At 38.0% G+C, this 16622-nt stretch overlaps 2 protein-coding genes across 3 annotated transcripts in view; both read right to left on the bottom strand.

Annotated features, from left to right (window-relative positions):
• mapk14b (mitogen-activated protein kinase 14b) overlaps positions 1 to 4193 on the bottom strand; it is a 40754-nt gene extending 36561 nt beyond the window's left edge. The window contains exon 1 of one of the 2 annotated variants that reach the window (XM_036559780.1): positions 3619 to 4193. In XM_036559780.1, the coding sequence (XP_036415673.1) occupies positions 3619 to 3737 (119 nt within the window). In that variant the 5' untranslated portion in view covers positions 3738 to 4193. The remainder of the gene's footprint in view (positions 1 to 3618) is intronic. The other variant, XM_036559779.1, reaches the window with a different exon arrangement.
• A 4839-nt stretch (positions 4194 to 9032) lies between these two features.
• Positions 9033 to 12501, bottom strand: tmem167b (transmembrane protein 167B). Its single transcript, XM_036559912.1, has 3 exons — positions 12358 to 12501; positions 11080 to 11211; positions 9033 to 10408 (listed from the first exon to the last, which is right to left on the bottom strand). The coding sequence occupies exons 1-3, from the start codon at positions 12365 to 12367 to the stop codon at positions 10326 to 10328; spliced, it is 225 nt and encodes a 74-aa protein (XP_036415805.1). The 5' UTR covers positions 12368 to 12501; the 3' UTR covers positions 9033 to 10325.
• Between the last annotated feature and the right edge of the window lie 4121 nt (positions 12502 to 16622).

Below are 16622 nucleotides of genomic sequence, written 5' to 3' on the forward strand. Positions count from 1 at the left end.
AAAAATGGAAAGCATGTTGCTGCCTCCATGTGTCGTCTTCACAATGGTAGCGTACTGCACCCCAGGGGAAATACCCAACATGGCTGTGTTCCAACACAGCGAGATCCATTCTTTCAGCTCCGGAAAACAACAAAGCTAACAATACCAGCCGCACACCTTTTCCCACCAATAACTGAGGCTAATAGTAACAGGGAAAAAGCAGTCCACAGCCCTTGAATGCAGCTCCACAGTACGGAAAAAAAAAACACTGTGATATATTGTGATTTATACTGTAATGCACTGTTTATAGGACTTCCTACAAATACAACAAACATCTTGTGCAAAATACAACAGCAAGAATATTAACACGGACTAGAAAACATATAAAATAAACATATAAAAGATCATATTAGAGCAGTTTTAGCATCACTTCACTGACTGCCTGTTTCCTTTAAAATCCACTATAAAATTTTACTACTGGTTTTTAAATCTCTTAATGGTTTAGCACCTTCATACGTTTCTGAGTGCCTAAGACTGTGTTCCAAATTGTGCTTGAAGATCATCTGGTGCTAATCTATATTCCACATATGAAACTTAAAAAGATCTGGAATGCATTACCAATAAACAATCGTGAGGCTCCTTCTGTCAATGTTTAAAAAAAAAAACAACAGTTAAAAACGTATTTCTTTACTTTAACATTGAGCTAATTTTTAAGGGTTCCTTTGTTTTTACTGGAATATTACTATGACTTTCTTGTTAGTTGATTTTTTTATTGGATTTTTATTTTTTATCTTGCCTATTTTAATACTTATGCAAAAGATTAATAATATATCCCTTTTTCTTTTATTGCTTTTATTTGTTGCATTTATTTATTATTTAATATTTTGATTTTCTTCTTTTTTCAATTCACTTTGTATTGTAAAGCACTTTGAGCTGCATTTTTCACGTGTAAGACTGTACAAACAACTATTATTATTATTATTATTATTATTATTATTATTACTACTACTACTATTACTACTACTACTACTATTATTATTATTATTATTATTATACAACAGTTATGTCCAATGGCACGATCTGATTGGCAACAGACTGATTTATGATAACAGCACTTTTTTTCCCACAACAACTGTATCATTCCACCGAGCATGGGAATAATACAGTTGTGTATATAATAAATGTAAATATATAAAGTTGTAAGTATATCATAAACACTTTGGTAAGACATGTTGCATGTGCATGTGAAAGCCTTGATTCATCTAAATACCCAAACGCCCACTGAACACTCATCTAGAACGTCTGAGATTGCTCAGAACGCTCATAGAACACAATAAAAAACTGGAGGCTCTTGTGCATTTCATACTCAGTATTGCATATCAATATCAGTATTGTATCCTGCAGGCGTAAATGAAGGCACAATGCCATGACCAAAAAAGCATTATATATTTACAACAGGTGGTTATTTCCAGCCCAAAATCGAGCTTCCTGAAGGAGAACAAGGTGCTCCAGTTCAGATACATTCATTCACTTGTGAAATGAGTAATTTACCAAGCTGACACACACTACGCAAAGGCACGATGAACTATTTATGCTCCAAGGGTGCCGCTGGAACAGGATGCTCCAGCATGTTCGAGGACCGTCCAGGAAACTCTGGACAGCGTGCCATTTGAACCCGGCCTATGGGGATTCCTGTCTTTGCAACTTGACCTTGACGATGGCCGCACTGTAACCCCAGAATGGTCTAAGGCTGCATAACCAGAGCTGGCCAAGATTTGGACAGTCAGCAATTGGATGATTTAGTTGTGGGTAACGGCTGCATTTGAGCTGGCAACACTTGCTGCATCCGAATGCTGTGCAAACACACTTATGCTTGTATCTGGTCTAACCACCAGCCTATGTGTTTCATATGAATGCGTCTTTTAGCCTGCAGAGTGCGAGCCTGTTGTCTGTTGCTTTGAAGGGGAATTCAACTGATTTTTCAAAACGTATGGATAATCAAATGGTACGGATGTAAAAAAGTCATGCAGTTTGACGTGAAATGCTCCACTCAAGAGAAACTTGCAGAGTCAGAACGTCTGAAGAGTTTAATGCCTCTAAAAGCTCCCTTACAAGGTTTATTTGGTGGTTATGAATACATCACCTGATGCTTGATAAGGTTTTGGTCTAAACTGATGGCGGAGGTACATACAGGGCGCTTTAAGGCAAACTAGTTCCCAAAGAAAACATATGTTTTCAGCTTTATGACTATTTTACCAACAACATTACATATCAAAATTTAGAAGACACATGTAGTTGGATTATTTTGGATAGAATGTAAAATGGCTATATTTGGGTCGTAGACATCAGGACCCCTGAAAGACTTTGCTTGCATCTGTATGATTTTGGCTAACAAACAGCTGATTGATTCTGTAAAGAAATCACAGCCGGAATCAGCCATAAACATTCATGATTACTGCGCCCCTAAAAATCTCACACCAGCCTCCTGCTCTGACCTCTTCCAGCCACACCAACCCATCACCTTCCACCTTTTGCACTGGGACCTTGTGTGAAGCATCCTTAACAGCAGAACCTGCCTGCTGGGGAAGGGCTGACCACTGTGGTGTGGTACAGTAGCACAAGGCCTCTTTAAGTGTGACTTATGTAGGAGCAGGGTGCCCCATCATGCATGACTAACCAGCGGTGAGGAGACCACCTAATCCTGGAAGCATGAGTCAGAGCAGCCACGCTGGGTGACATCATTCTGTCCAGCCCCTATAGCCTCAGCATAGCATGCACTGCCAGCAAAGGCACCCCTTCATGCATTGAAGCACGTGACATAGCTCAGTGTATGGATTACAGTAAAAAACATTAAGAGCTGCTCTTTACCACGCATGCTCTGTCAGGTGCCCCCCCCATAAAGACCCAATAGGATGGTTTCATCCTCCGGTATGAAAGCTGTAGGTTTAGAAATGACAAAAGCCTTCTCACTACTTCTGCCAAGACCTGCACATACACGTTTTACACGTAATATCGTTACAAAGGAGAGCGCGAGGCCTCCAAAGTCCTGCTAGTCTAGTCTATGTGGAAAATATGCAAGGGGAATCTTCCTCGAGCCCTCCCTCCCTCACGAGCACCTCCCGAGCAGTAAACAAAAGAGGGGCCATTCAGAGGCAAAAGAGCATTTGCTGCACAAATCCCTGCATTTGGAGGCCATGCACGACAACAGGGCTTGGAGGGCTGCAGCTTAGACATGAATGCACGAGTCTTCTCTCGTGCAAATGCCAATAATGGCTCAAATGTGGCCAAAATGGGGTCTAACGTCACTCTCAAAAATGCACGACTTAAATCGAGAAGTCAAGAAAGCTTGTGTAGCATGCACAAGTGCGCAGGAGACGACCTGTGTATGTACCACAGAAGGAAACTTCACGAAGCTGAAGTCCGCTACTTGTTCGAATTTTCCCGTTCCACCTTAAATGGTGCACTGAATGTAACTGCTGCACCATTTAAGGTGGAACGGGAAAATTCGAACGAGAAACTGGCGAAGAGGGAGCCTCGTGGAAACTTCAGAGTTCGTGTATGTGCGTACACACAGGGGTTTAGCAAGAGCTCGCTTAGTAACTGTTATGCAATGGCACAAAGGAAGAAGACATTATTTACCACACGGATCCATAAGCCCCCGAGCCGACCGGGGAGAGGTTCTGGTATCTCTCCGGGACCTCCCATATCGTTTTGTTGAGCTCCTGCCGATAGAAAATGGGTCTCTCCTTCTGGGACATTCCTGCCGAGCAGCCCCCCTCCTCTACTCCCCTCTCCTCTCCTCGCGCTCTCCCTTTCTCTGCAACAAAAACAAGCCGGACCAAAAAAAAAAGACAACAACAAAACTTCTGCTCTGCTCCCGATGGCGAGATCAGCACTAGCAGAACTCTGTCCCCTTCGTTAGCCTCGTCTCATAAATCCAGCTTGGTGCACTGATGCAAAGTCCTCGCTCAGGTCACAGGTGTCCTTTCCGCTCTTTCTCCTGTTTCTGCTCGCCCCGAGTCTCCGATCTGCCCCTTTTAGCGAAGCTGCTACACACAGCCCTACTCACAGCGTTTTCTGTTGCTGGAGATTTTTCCTGATGCAGCGCAGCGTTCACGAAGCGAAAACGTGACCGGAGCTGTTTGCAACGTTTCGTTTCGTTTCTCGAGCTGCTGTTTGCCGCCGCGTGGTCGTGAACGATTCATGAACGAATCGTTTTGTTGAATCGACTCACAAAACCAACGGAATTGAACGGTTTTTCTAGCCTCTGCACGCGTCTGTGGTGTGAGGATGAATAACATTAACAACTTAGTCTGTTAACCACAATGTAAAATTAGATAATTTGGCACACTCTATTTCTGTAGGCTGTAGCTGGCTTCCACTTTCTGTGGGCATCAAACAGAGTCGTTTTATGGAGAATAAAGTTGACTTGATTAATGATTGTTGTAGATGCCGTCCACGGAGTAAAGAAGAATCGCAGAATCGGATCGGCTCTGCCGAATTGGTTCGGTAAACTCCGCTGCAGGTCGTGTTGGTGATGTTGGGGCAGCTGACGTGTGTTGTGGTAACTGTGGGCGTGTGTAAATCGAATCGACCCCCACTTTGTTCTGTATACTGTAAACTAAAATGTTTGCTCCCTAATGTATCCCACAGTGCAACGCTAAACGTTGAATGAACACATAACCTGCGTCTAAAACGTTACTAAAACAGTATACCGCCATAGGAAGTGCAGTAGTATGTGGTTTTGGACACAGCCGTGTAGTATGTGGTTTAGAACCGGCGGGAAGAAAAGAGCTCAAGATGGGGACCAACCGCTTTAACGTTCACAAACTTACATTCATATTTAAGCACTTACAGTCCTTAAACATTTAGAATATAAATATATTCTAAACTATGGTGTTTGTCAAAGCTGAAGTGTGTATGTTGTTGAGCTGTTCAGTTGTACATTTGTCACTCAAACATAGCTCACTTAGCAGTTAGCTAGCTCACCACTTCTACATAAAGAGGAAAGGATGTAGTTCTGACTCAACATTAAAAGCTTTCCCGTCTTAATAGTCCCCTTACATAAATTTCACAAAGCAGGATTTCTCAGTAAGCTGGATAACTTTCATTTTTCATTTTTTCAAAATGTCAAGCAATCAGATGGCTAAGATGTAAAGTCAGTCAAACCAGTTTGGTGTGAAAGGCTTAGTTCTTGAGAAACTTAGCTCAGAACTGTTCACAGTGGTGGTGATAGGAACCAGACATCTGAAGAGTTTAATGCCTCTAAAAGCTCCCTCACAGAAAGTTGTTACATGAAATGGTTATGAATACGCTGCCAGATTTCTGGGACATTGTTTTACAGTTTTGTGATAAAGTTTTAGTGTAAAACGTATTTTAATACAGTTTATTTCAAGGGTGTTGTAAGGCAAAAAAGTCCCCAAAGAAAACTTCTTTTTTCAGACTGACCACTATTTTACCATCACCGACATTACTTATAAAACTCAGGAGATTTGTAGATTCGGTGGTGTTTTTTGTTAGTAAATAAACTGGCATATTATTGCATTGTAGATATGGGGCCTCCTGGTTCCTATCACCACCACTGTAAAGAAATCTGAGTCGGTTCACATCAAACCACTCTAAAATTGTTTATCTCAACCACTGAATTCTGCAGGCATTTTGAAAAAATCATTGGAATTCCCCTTTAAAGTGAGGACTGTCCTTTCCTGAACATATAATTTTGATTTCAGTTACCTGGTTAACTGAGAAATCTTGTTTTGTGAGATACATACAGAACAATACATGTATTTGGGACACACCCTACATAACACATAAAGAAATAATGTCAGTGTCAGAGAGAATTAGAGATGTTGGACTGCATTTTGTCATGAGTCATCTGAAACAGTTAAATGTCTTGTAACGTCTGTGCTCTTGCATTCTTGTTTTTTTGTCTATTTTTTTTCTATTTCTTGGTATATTAGATGTCTACAACCTCACTTGTGAGCTGAATCCACAAGTTACTATAATGTAAGATTATTACAAATTTTAAAGCATACTTTATGTGTATTTTACTGAGTTGAACATATTGGAGAAAAAAGTTAAACATAAAATATAAAATGTGCTGTAAGTTTTTTTTATGTTTTATTTATTTTCCCCCCAATATATTAAAGTCAGCAAATAAACAGTAATTTGCATTAAAATGTGTCTCTGTCAGGATGTGTTTATTTATTTTCACTTAGAAAATTAGCAAAGCATGTCATTTAACCAGGGCGCACAAACTTTTGCATAGGACTGTGTATGTACAGCTCCGTAACCTTTCAGTAAGGTGACATGTAGAGGGAAAAACATCAAAATTCACAGTAGTAAATTTCTATTCTGTTAATAAATGTATTTCATAAGCAAGGCTGGCCGTTCGGTAAAGCGCCGCTCTTTTAAACAACCTGTCACGTTTTAAGTCTGTTGACGGCGCAGCAGGTTCTCGTGATCCACCGATCTCGCGTGATTTCGCGTGTTTTTGCTGAACAGAGAGAAAGAGCCAGAGCTCCTGAGCAGCGGGCTGCGTGACCACAGTCCGGCCGCAGAACACAACAGGGCTCAAACGCTGCACAGCTGGGAGAAAACACTGCACGACTGCTGTAAGAGCGGTGAGGTTTAACAGAGGTGCACGTTTTTAGTCAAGATCAAGACAAATGAAAACGTACTTTGATGGAATTAAAATTATGAAATCTGTTGCTAATATGTGTTTTATATTTATTACAGTGTTTAACCATCTGATCCCTCGGCCTCTGAGTAGGTGTTTATCTGTCGTTCTGCGTGCTTTACTACGGATTAATTTCTGACCCCTGTTGTTCTCTGTTTATCAGTGTTTTTACACCCGCTACAGGTCGAGCTTAACTCGGCCGCCATCCTGTGGCAGTGGTGCGCATTCGCAGTCAGACTGTCCGTAATTTTTTATGTGTGTAAAATATATATATATATATATATATATATATATATATATATATATATATATATGATTTCTTCCTGTATTTTCACTTACAGTTACAGTTGCTCACTTACAGGGAGTTTGGGCTCCCCAGTTAAGTGACATGTTTTGTTGATTTTCACACTTCTGCACATTTTAATGCACAGTGACTGTTTATTTGCTGATTGTAACATTTTGGGGAAAAATAAAATATAAAATGTGATTAAAAAAATAAGTGCAAGATGTTGACCAACCACTCTTAACATTCACATTTAAGCAGTTATAGTCCTTAAACATTTAAGATGCAAGTATATTCTAAACTGTGATGTTTGACAGTGTTGAAATGTGTAATGTACTGAAAGCTTTACGTGAGATGAAAGGCCTGTGCAGAATTATAGTATTTTAATCTCAGCAAATAAATAGAAATTGTGCACTTAAAATGCAAAATGCTATACTTAAGTTTGTTCCCTGTAAAGGGTGTGTTCACTATTTCTCACCTAGAAAATCAACCTTGTATCTCCATTTTTGTCATTTTTTTTCAGTTTTGGGCAATTTGAAAATGCCTGTTGCCCTTTACCTTGGGTGTAAATTTCGTGAAGTATGGACCAAAAGTAATGACCCAAAACTAATTGGAACAATATCTGGTTCCACTGACGTACATTAAAAGCAAAGTATGTTTTTTCCTTCTCCTGTAAAGTTACCATTTTGGAGATATTTGTTGCTTATACATGTATAAGATAATTCAAGCAATAAAATTACAGAGCTGTGGATGATTCCACAGTAACTGAGAAAGCTGTAAAACACTGAAAATGGAGGTAAAATAAAACTAACATCCCTCATAGTCAAGAAAAAGTGAATTTATGGTTATTTTGTGACAAGAAATTACTATAGATAATTAGTTTATTTATTAACACTGACTATTTGTCTTACTGTTCTCAAAATACTGTTAATGAGCCATCAGTGTCTAGTATATATTTTAGTCTACACTGTATTTCATTGAATAAATGAATTATTAAGTGATATTAGTGATTTAAAACATCTTTTGTTTTTACACTTCAAATAAAAAGCATGCTTCTGTGCCCAGAATATGATCTGTTTAGGTTAACAGTACTAATACATGTTTATCTTTATGTACTTTTGATGAAGTAAAGAACTCCAGTTAGGCAAGCAGTAAGAACGTCAGTGTGGATACATACAATTACAATTAGATATCCTATTACGGTCAGGAGTATATCTGTAACAATTGAGAATACTCTGAAAGAGTATCTTTGTGTTTTGCGTTTCTGGTTAACAACAGATTGTTAGTTCTTCTAATCTGCCAGCTATATTAACCTCTTCTATGTTAACCTCCTGTAATAGACTGATGGGTCACATTTATTCTGGTTTTATTTAATTTAATGTATACCTAACTTCACGTTCTGGTCATTTCAAACACAAAATTTAAAGGGAAATTTTTGTCTGTTTCTGCATAATTCAATAACTGAGATGTAAACAAAGTCAAATCAAAGTGTTCTGCTGTGAAAAGGTTAATTGTAGAGAAACTTCCTAACTCTTTCCAGTGGTGGCGATAGGAACCAGGGGACAGAATGTCTATAACACAGATAGTCATTTTATTTACTATTAAAATGACCAGTGAACCTACACGTCTTTTAGTTTTTAGATGTAACTTTGTTGATGGTAAAATTGCATTTTCTTTGGGACTATTTTGCCGTAGAGCACATGAACATGGTATGTAGCTCTCTGCTAAAAATCCTTTTAAAAGCTTTTAAAAAGGTGTCTCCATTTCAAATTGATCATAAAACAATGTCCCAGGCAGCATATTTGTAACCATTTCATGTAATATGTTCCTTGAGTGTCTTTTTAGATGCACTAAATGCTTCAGATGTTTGGTTCCTATCACTGCTGCTGTGAACAATTCTGACTTGGTTCCTCAGTTTCTGTACATATACAATTCACATCAGTCCACTTTGGATGACTGTTTTAACAATTTAATTCTGCTTAAGTTTGAAAAAATTGATGGAAATTCAAATGGAATCCCTGAAAACTTCTGAATTTTCGTCTTCTCTCCATTTGGAAGCAACAACAGCGTCACACTGAGAGGTCCACATCATGAAAGGGTGCATGTTCTTTATTTTAAATACAAAAAGGGTTCCAAAACCTTCCATTTGATATCAACCAGCATATGAACAGCACAGCACAGAAAGCCATCAGTGGATTTATAATTACATACAAAACAATGAGCGTAACTGCCACCTAGTTGCGAATAACAGGAGTTCACTGTAAGAGTCTTGGTTTAATCGGAACAACAACATCAAGGTTATGACCACTTTGGCATTTACTAAGTGATAACGTATTAAATGTGAACTATTGGAGCAGATCTTGTCTAGTCTTTCTGAACTGTTTTACATATGCTAGATCTGCGACTGACTAAAGGAGACAACACAATCCAACTCAGTTAGAAAAGTATTGCTTTAGAAAACAACAAAAAAACCCATCCCAATCATTAAGATGTTTAAGGTTTTCCGTAATATATTTACTATCACATATATTTACAAATATCAACATTCAGTACACATGTTGTATCGATCCTTCTGAAGAATATATGGCTATGTGTATTTACAGAGCAAATTTGAGCAACCCATAAGAATTCATCTTACTACAGTCAATCACTGACCAGTGTGTGAAACAGGCATGGTGGGAGGGTATATTAAGGTCACGTGCAAATCCAAATGCAAAAGAAGGGAAATGAATGTAGATTTTGATTACTTTAGTCTCAAAGGCCTCTATTTTCTCCCACAGCACAAAGCTTACCTGTTTTTAATATAAACAAGCCTTGCTTTTCTGAGCGGGGCATTATGACTAATGCTGTAATTAATGGCTAAAAGATGGTATATTTAGAAAAAATCACCGATCAAAAAAAAAAAGATTTGATAAACAGTACAGCCAAGCCAAAACCCCACAAAATGACTCAATATGAGAATAATTTAAAAAGAAAAAAATAGTGTTTTTCATCATTTTGGGTCAACCTGTTTAAATGAAGGTGAACAAATAAACAAAAAAAGACTTTCTACACGGGTACAGGCCGAAAATTTAAATATACAAGTTTTTAATCCTTAAGCTTATTTTGTCAACCCTCAATCTGAACTCGTGTACACTGACCTAGTGCCATCTTTCTCTGACTTAAGCCTATGGTAAATTATTATATCAGAAAACGTGAAGAATAAGATCACTGTAGCAGTTTGAACCGTATGCATTTGTGTACGGAGGACACAGATACTGGAAGAGTGGAGCAGAGCCCATGTTCACCCTCACCAGTAGATGGCAGCATCTGCCAGTGCCCCATTTCTATTGGCATTCCAGGGCACACCATCCAAACAGTGTCCGTTCTGCTGCTCCGTCCATGTCATTTCAGAAAGACCAGGTAGAACGCCATACACAAACAGGACAGCGCCACGCCAACGTGCAGCCGTGTTCCGATTACGGCAGCTGTGGAGGAAAAAGAAATGTGGGAATGATTATGCTCAGTATGAACAGGACCACTACACTACATGTCCAAAAGGATCCAGACACTCCTTCTAATTGAGCTACTGTAAAGTGAACACAGCTTGTATGATCTCTATATATTTCCCAATAGAATGGGATGCTGTGGAGCAGTCACAAATGAGCTTGAAGTCACCATGCCCAATGCCAAGCATGTGCTAGAGGGGTATAAAGCCCCCAGCACTGGGGTGTGGAGCAGTGGAAATGGGTTCTCTGAAGTTGTGGAGCTCCATCCAGTACCTCTGGGATGAGATGAAGTGGCATTTGTGATCTAGGACTGATCATCTAATGTCAATACCTAACCTCACTAATGCTCTTGTGGCTGAATGCAATCAAATCCTCACAGCAACATTCTAACATGTAGTGCTGCCTACTCAGAAGAGTAAAGACTGTCACTACAGCAAGGAAAGGGGCAAACTCCCCATTAATACCCTTGATTTCAGAAGAAACACTAAATGAGCAGCTGTCTACAAACTTCTGGACATGGTGTATTACAGGCACATAACTTCACAGGTGAGGCACCTTTAAAGAAACACTGCTATATTCTTCATTGAGATAAAACTTCAGGGTAATTTGAAACCTTCGGGGGGAACCAAGTAAGCAGAAACACAGCTTACCTTTGTAAAAGACTCCCCAGACTCCCTTTTTCTCTGACAAAAGCCAGCTATTCAGACGAGGGACCTTCTTCAGGTATGCACAAGTGCAAATGAAGAGAAGCCCAAACACAAGGATGCCGTCAAAGGAGTATACTGAGGACAGAAATGGAAGAAGAGGGTAAATGCTCTCTTTTAGGCCTAAACCTGTAGGACCAGAAAAGGTTCTCCAATTGTTACATGCTTGGCATTGTAACAGTAGCAGAGCCCTTTTTGGTGCTATAAGGAACTATTTTCAAAATGGTTCTACTTAGAACCAACATACAACACATTCTCTGCAAAATCATGAAATGGTTCTATATAGAACTCATGGTTCTAAATGGAATCATTACTTAAATGTGTAGTAAAGATCACACCTGGCTTGCGATGTGTCTAACCATTCCTATCTTTCTCCCTGTCTCACTATGTTATATTATTATTGTAAGTCTCATAATTAAACCAAAAAGTTGTTTAGATGACGTGGTAATGTTTAATTTACAAAGAAAATGTCCACTTATATAGACAGCTTGCATGAAAGGGTTTAGACATGGTTTAGAACACATGCTTGTTTGTTCAAAGGAAAAAAAAAGCATATATTTTAAACTATTAGTTAGATGTTAATGATTAAAAGACACAAATACACGTAACGATGTAGCTCACGTTCAGAAAAGTGCAAGACAGCCACAGGTGAGACAGCTAACCTAGCTGGTTACTTAGATGCTTAGCTGTACACTTCTTTTAACGTAAGAAATGTACTGATAAAATGGAAATGTATGATCAATGTAGCAATTAAATAAAGTGTTGGGACAAAGGAGCAGTATCTAGTGACATGAAACTAAGTAGCTAAAGTATTGAACAGAGTTAAAATTACCTAGCAAGATATTTTATTTCCCAATTAGCAAAGCTAGGTAGCTAACCTATCTCTCCTTGACTGACTAGATGACGTGTATGCCTGTAAAAGGCGTCTCCAGCAGCAAAAACTTACTCATTTACTTCCAAACTTCACTAACACATTTACTAGCTACTTGACAGAAGATCTCAAACAGCCTGACTGATGTCTGACACGGTATTTAAACATGCGGCTACATCAAAACAAGCCACGTCCACACAAACAGCCCAAGCCGAGCTAGCTACCGCTAGCCTGCTGAGCCGTAAGCTAACGTTGCCAAGCGAACTAGCTTACAGCTGCTTCCTGTTTTCAGTTTCTGCCCGCTATTAAAACGACAGCCTTATGTCGAAATGCGCTCTCTTTCATTGACCTACCATTTGTCATGGTGGCAGTGTTGTATTCTTCTTTAATTCAAAGTAAAACTCCGTTTCTAGGTGGTGTCTATTCGCCGCTCATAATCAGCCTCCATTCCAAATCAACATCAGCAGCCTCGGTGAAGTTTCCTGAATGAAGGGACTGTAGGGAACCTACGAACTTCACTAACAAATTAAAAGACAGCAAAATAAAAGACTTCACCCGCTAACGTGGAAAGAAATGATCATGTAAATTGTGTTCTTACTTAAAAGACATATTTTGTGCCATGCCAGTCATTGCACTGGGAATTGATATACTATTTTTTATTTTTTTATCCTGGCAGCGCTTAGTAGTTCATATAAAAAGTGGTGAATATGGTACACATTATTATTATTATTATTATTATTATTATTATTATTAATAATAATATTAATATCATTTATTTATTTATTTATTTATTTATTTATTTAGGTCAACCTAAAATCAAAATGTACCTTGTTAGTTAATATCTGATAACATTTAACATTCTTCGTATCATTTAAAAGACAAATATCCACTTTTCCTGTTATCTTCCATTAAAATGTAATGGCTTTTGCCCTGTAAAACATCTTCTGAATTTTGATTACATCATCGTGCACCAGTGGGCAGGTAAAAATATCATCAAATCATCCCCACCTATCAAATGAAACATCATGGATACTGCAGTTCTCTTAGAAATATGGCAGAAGGAGAACACATCATGATTTCCCATTCACACTGACTTTAAAACATATTTGCATCACATAAGTCTCTTACACGAAACTGTTCTGGTGGTTTTGCCAGAGCTCATTCCCAAAAGATTATTCTTTGGCATTAAGGCCAAGTCATCATGTGTGATCTGTTATCAAGCTGAAGTAATTTACATAGTTATGATCTCTGACGGTGTAGAATTTGAAATAACTCATGCAAGGGATGTAACAGGACATATAATGTCACAATTCAATTCAATCTTCAGTATTTCATGTGTTTTAAATTAAATAATACATAGACTGCTGTGGCTTAGATAAGGAGCTCTCATTCAGAACCCAGAATTTAGGAACTTCAGATTATTTGAGCATGAATGCAAATAGCATAAACTCACCTACTTCAATCTGATTAGATGCACCTAGATGACTAGTGATGATCATTGACAGCGGTTACAACAAAAGACCTTTGGAAGAATTCAAACTTTTTTACTGTATTGAAATTGCTACACTCTTAATACATGCTGATATTTTGTTTCACCGACTGCCCACTTCATTAAGTACGCCTACGTTGTATCTACACTCACTGTCCATTTATCATCTTTATTGACCATATAGGTTCCCTTTGTAGTTCTACAGTTACAGACTGTAGTCCATCTGTTTCTCTGCATGCTTTGTTAGCCCCCTTTTACCCTGTTCTCCAATGGTCAGGACCCCCACAGGACCACCACAGAGCAGGTATTATTATGGATGTGGATTTTTCTTAGCACTGCAGTGACACTGACGTGGTGGTGGCATGCTGCTGGAGTGTTTAAATACTGTGTCCACTCACTGTTCACTCTATTGTTCACTCTGTTGGATAGTCAGTCTATAATAGCACAAACAACAAACACACTCACTAAACCTACAAACAACAGCAACAATAACAGCCACAAATGTCCTTTTCAGTGAGTTTGCATACCACGCCTCTAAAGCCTCTTCTTGAAATGCTGAGCACGTAGCTGATGGCAAAGTATAAAGATCTTAAGTCACTGGAGTGAATTAGAATTCACCCACCTATGTTTTTACTATATCTTTACAAAGGCAAAGGGAACAAGGAATGATCAAAAGCACAAAATGCTGTTAAAGGGCTTAAATGTGTCATGAAAATTAGCTTAAAGATCACTTATCCACAACAAAATTGTAATCTACTTATCTTGACCTCTTCTCCCACTGAGAGGCTAATGGGATGTCGGATTCATCTGAAAACACAGAGAGCATGGACAGCATTCGCTCTGGCTCCTGAATGAAATGTTCAGGGATGTTGTCTCCGTTCTTTTTCAACATTTCTGCATAATTCAGTGGTTGAGATGTAAACAAAGTCATTCAGAGTGATCTGATGTGAAGTTATGCATTGTAGATAAACTAACAGATTATTAACTAACAAATATTATATATATATATATATATATATATATATATATATATCATATATATATATATATATATATATATATATATATATATATATATATATATATATATGTATATGAAGCTATTAAATGCTATTATTATAATATATCTAAATTAGCTATTTAGATGTCTGGTTCCTATCAAAACCACTGTGAACAATTTTGCCTTGATACAATAGAGAACAACGGAGAACAATCTTAACAGTTTAATCATGGGAAAAATTTTTAAAATTCATTGTAAGGTTCTCTTTATGGAACCAAAAGTGTTTATACTACAGTTTTGCTTGAAATAAACGCTTTTGCCACCTTTAATGTAAGTGTTGCACGTGAATGAGGAAAAACTGTAAAAAGCATAGAAGTTTTTGTGGAGGAATGAAGAACATCATGGACCAACACTAGCCTACACAATTAACCCAAAAATATGCTTTACTTCATGGCATCTAGCAACTCTATCAATCAGTACCTCCACAGATGACAGCTTATGTGGAGCTCTGTCTCTTCCCATGATGAATGCTCCAGTGGATTACATAATTATATTATACCATTAACTGCTATCAAAACCACTGCAGCATGCAATTGATATGCACTCTGAAACAAGTGCCTGTGTCCCCTTCATGCTTAATCACGCTTTGAGGGTCCTGGCAGGACCACAGACGGCTTTCTTGGCACTTGTGAGAATACATACGGCTCAGTCAGCTGCTGTCTGGGTCTCTTTGGAAGCTGCTCTTTCAGTGTGTATGGCAGTGTGCCTGAGTGCGTAGGCCTAACTTCTTAGCATCACACTCACGTGCTGGATCCAACGCCTCTGTATAAGAGCAAATCCAATGTTCTTGCATTAGGGAAGTTCATAGAGGGGCTCAATGTCACTGCTGTACAGAGAGAGAGCAACATGGAGAAATACAGTCTTAAAAATAAAAGTGCCTGAACAGTTATTGGACTTTTGTGGATGTTTTTCAAAGAGGAAGTCCATCAATCTTTCAAAATGTCTGCATAATTAAATCAGTAAGATGTAATTCCAACTCATTCAGAGCTGGCTGGACTGGTATGACTTGAAATGCTGCATTCTAGAAAAACTTGCCAAGTCAGAAATATTCACAGTGGTGGTGACAGGAACCAGACGTCTGAAGAGTTTAAAGTCTGGAAAAGCTACATCACAGAAAACTACTATATGAAATGCTTACAATATGCTGCCTGACAGCCGAGACACTGTTTTACGAAAGTTGAGATAAAGTTGGACAAAACTTAATCCGTTCATGGTGAAGAGGTACATACAGGACGCTATAAGGCAAAGAAAGCCAAAAGAAAACGTATTTTTTCACATTTACCACTATTATAACATTAGCAACTTCACTTTTAAAACACATAAGACGTGTAGATTTTAGATTCACTGGTCATTTTGGACTGTAAATAAAATAATAAGCTATATTTACCTAGTACACATTGACACTTGTGGTTGTAAAGAAATCTGATTCAGTTTTCCTACATACCACACTCGCACACTTCATTGACAAAAGTGGATTCTTTAAAGAATATAAATATATATATATAAATTCAGTGTGAAATGTGTTTATGTATATGTAAACACATTTTAACTCATTTTTAAGACTTTGGACTAAAATCCTTTTCTTTCAAATGACCCTATACCTTAACTACGTTTATTTTATGAACATAAATGACTGAACATTCCAATTTGTCACTACCAAAACAATCATAACACTACTGAAACTTTATCCAATGTTTTCGTAGTGACTGTTTCAGTAGTGACAAATTTAGTTCATTTTGAGCAGAACTCAGCTTTGAACAGCTGGACACAAATAAAATCATAATATTTTTTATTAAAACATAAAAAAGTTTACTTAATTGCAAAAAAAAAACCTGTGTTTGAGCAGTGATCATTTTTAAGGTTACACATTGATTTTCAGACTTTGGGATACATTTACTTCGAAACAATGGATTTAACTGCTCACCATGCGGCTGTTTTCAGTTTCTACCAGCTATTAAAATGATGCTATGAAAAAAGTATTATTTGAAATTTTAGGGATTAAGGTTTGGACAGCAAACTCCCAATAGAAAGTATCCTAGTATCCTATCATTATGTATATATATATGTCG

Source organism: Colossoma macropomum, unplaced genomic scaffold (genome assembly GCF_904425465.1).
Source record: "Colossoma macropomum unplaced genomic scaffold, Colossoma_macropomum, whole genome shotgun sequence".
Lineage (NCBI taxonomy): Eukaryota > Metazoa > Chordata > Actinopteri > Characiformes > Serrasalmidae > Colossoma > Colossoma macropomum.

What these genes read in the sequence shown, in the direction of transcription:
- tmem167b (XM_036559912.1), bottom strand. An exon ending in CTGGGGAGTCTTTTACAAAG is followed by an intron (nt 10,409 to 11,079) that starts GTAAGCTGTGTT and finishes TTTCCTCCACAG; the next exon opens with CTGCCGTAATCGGAACACGG.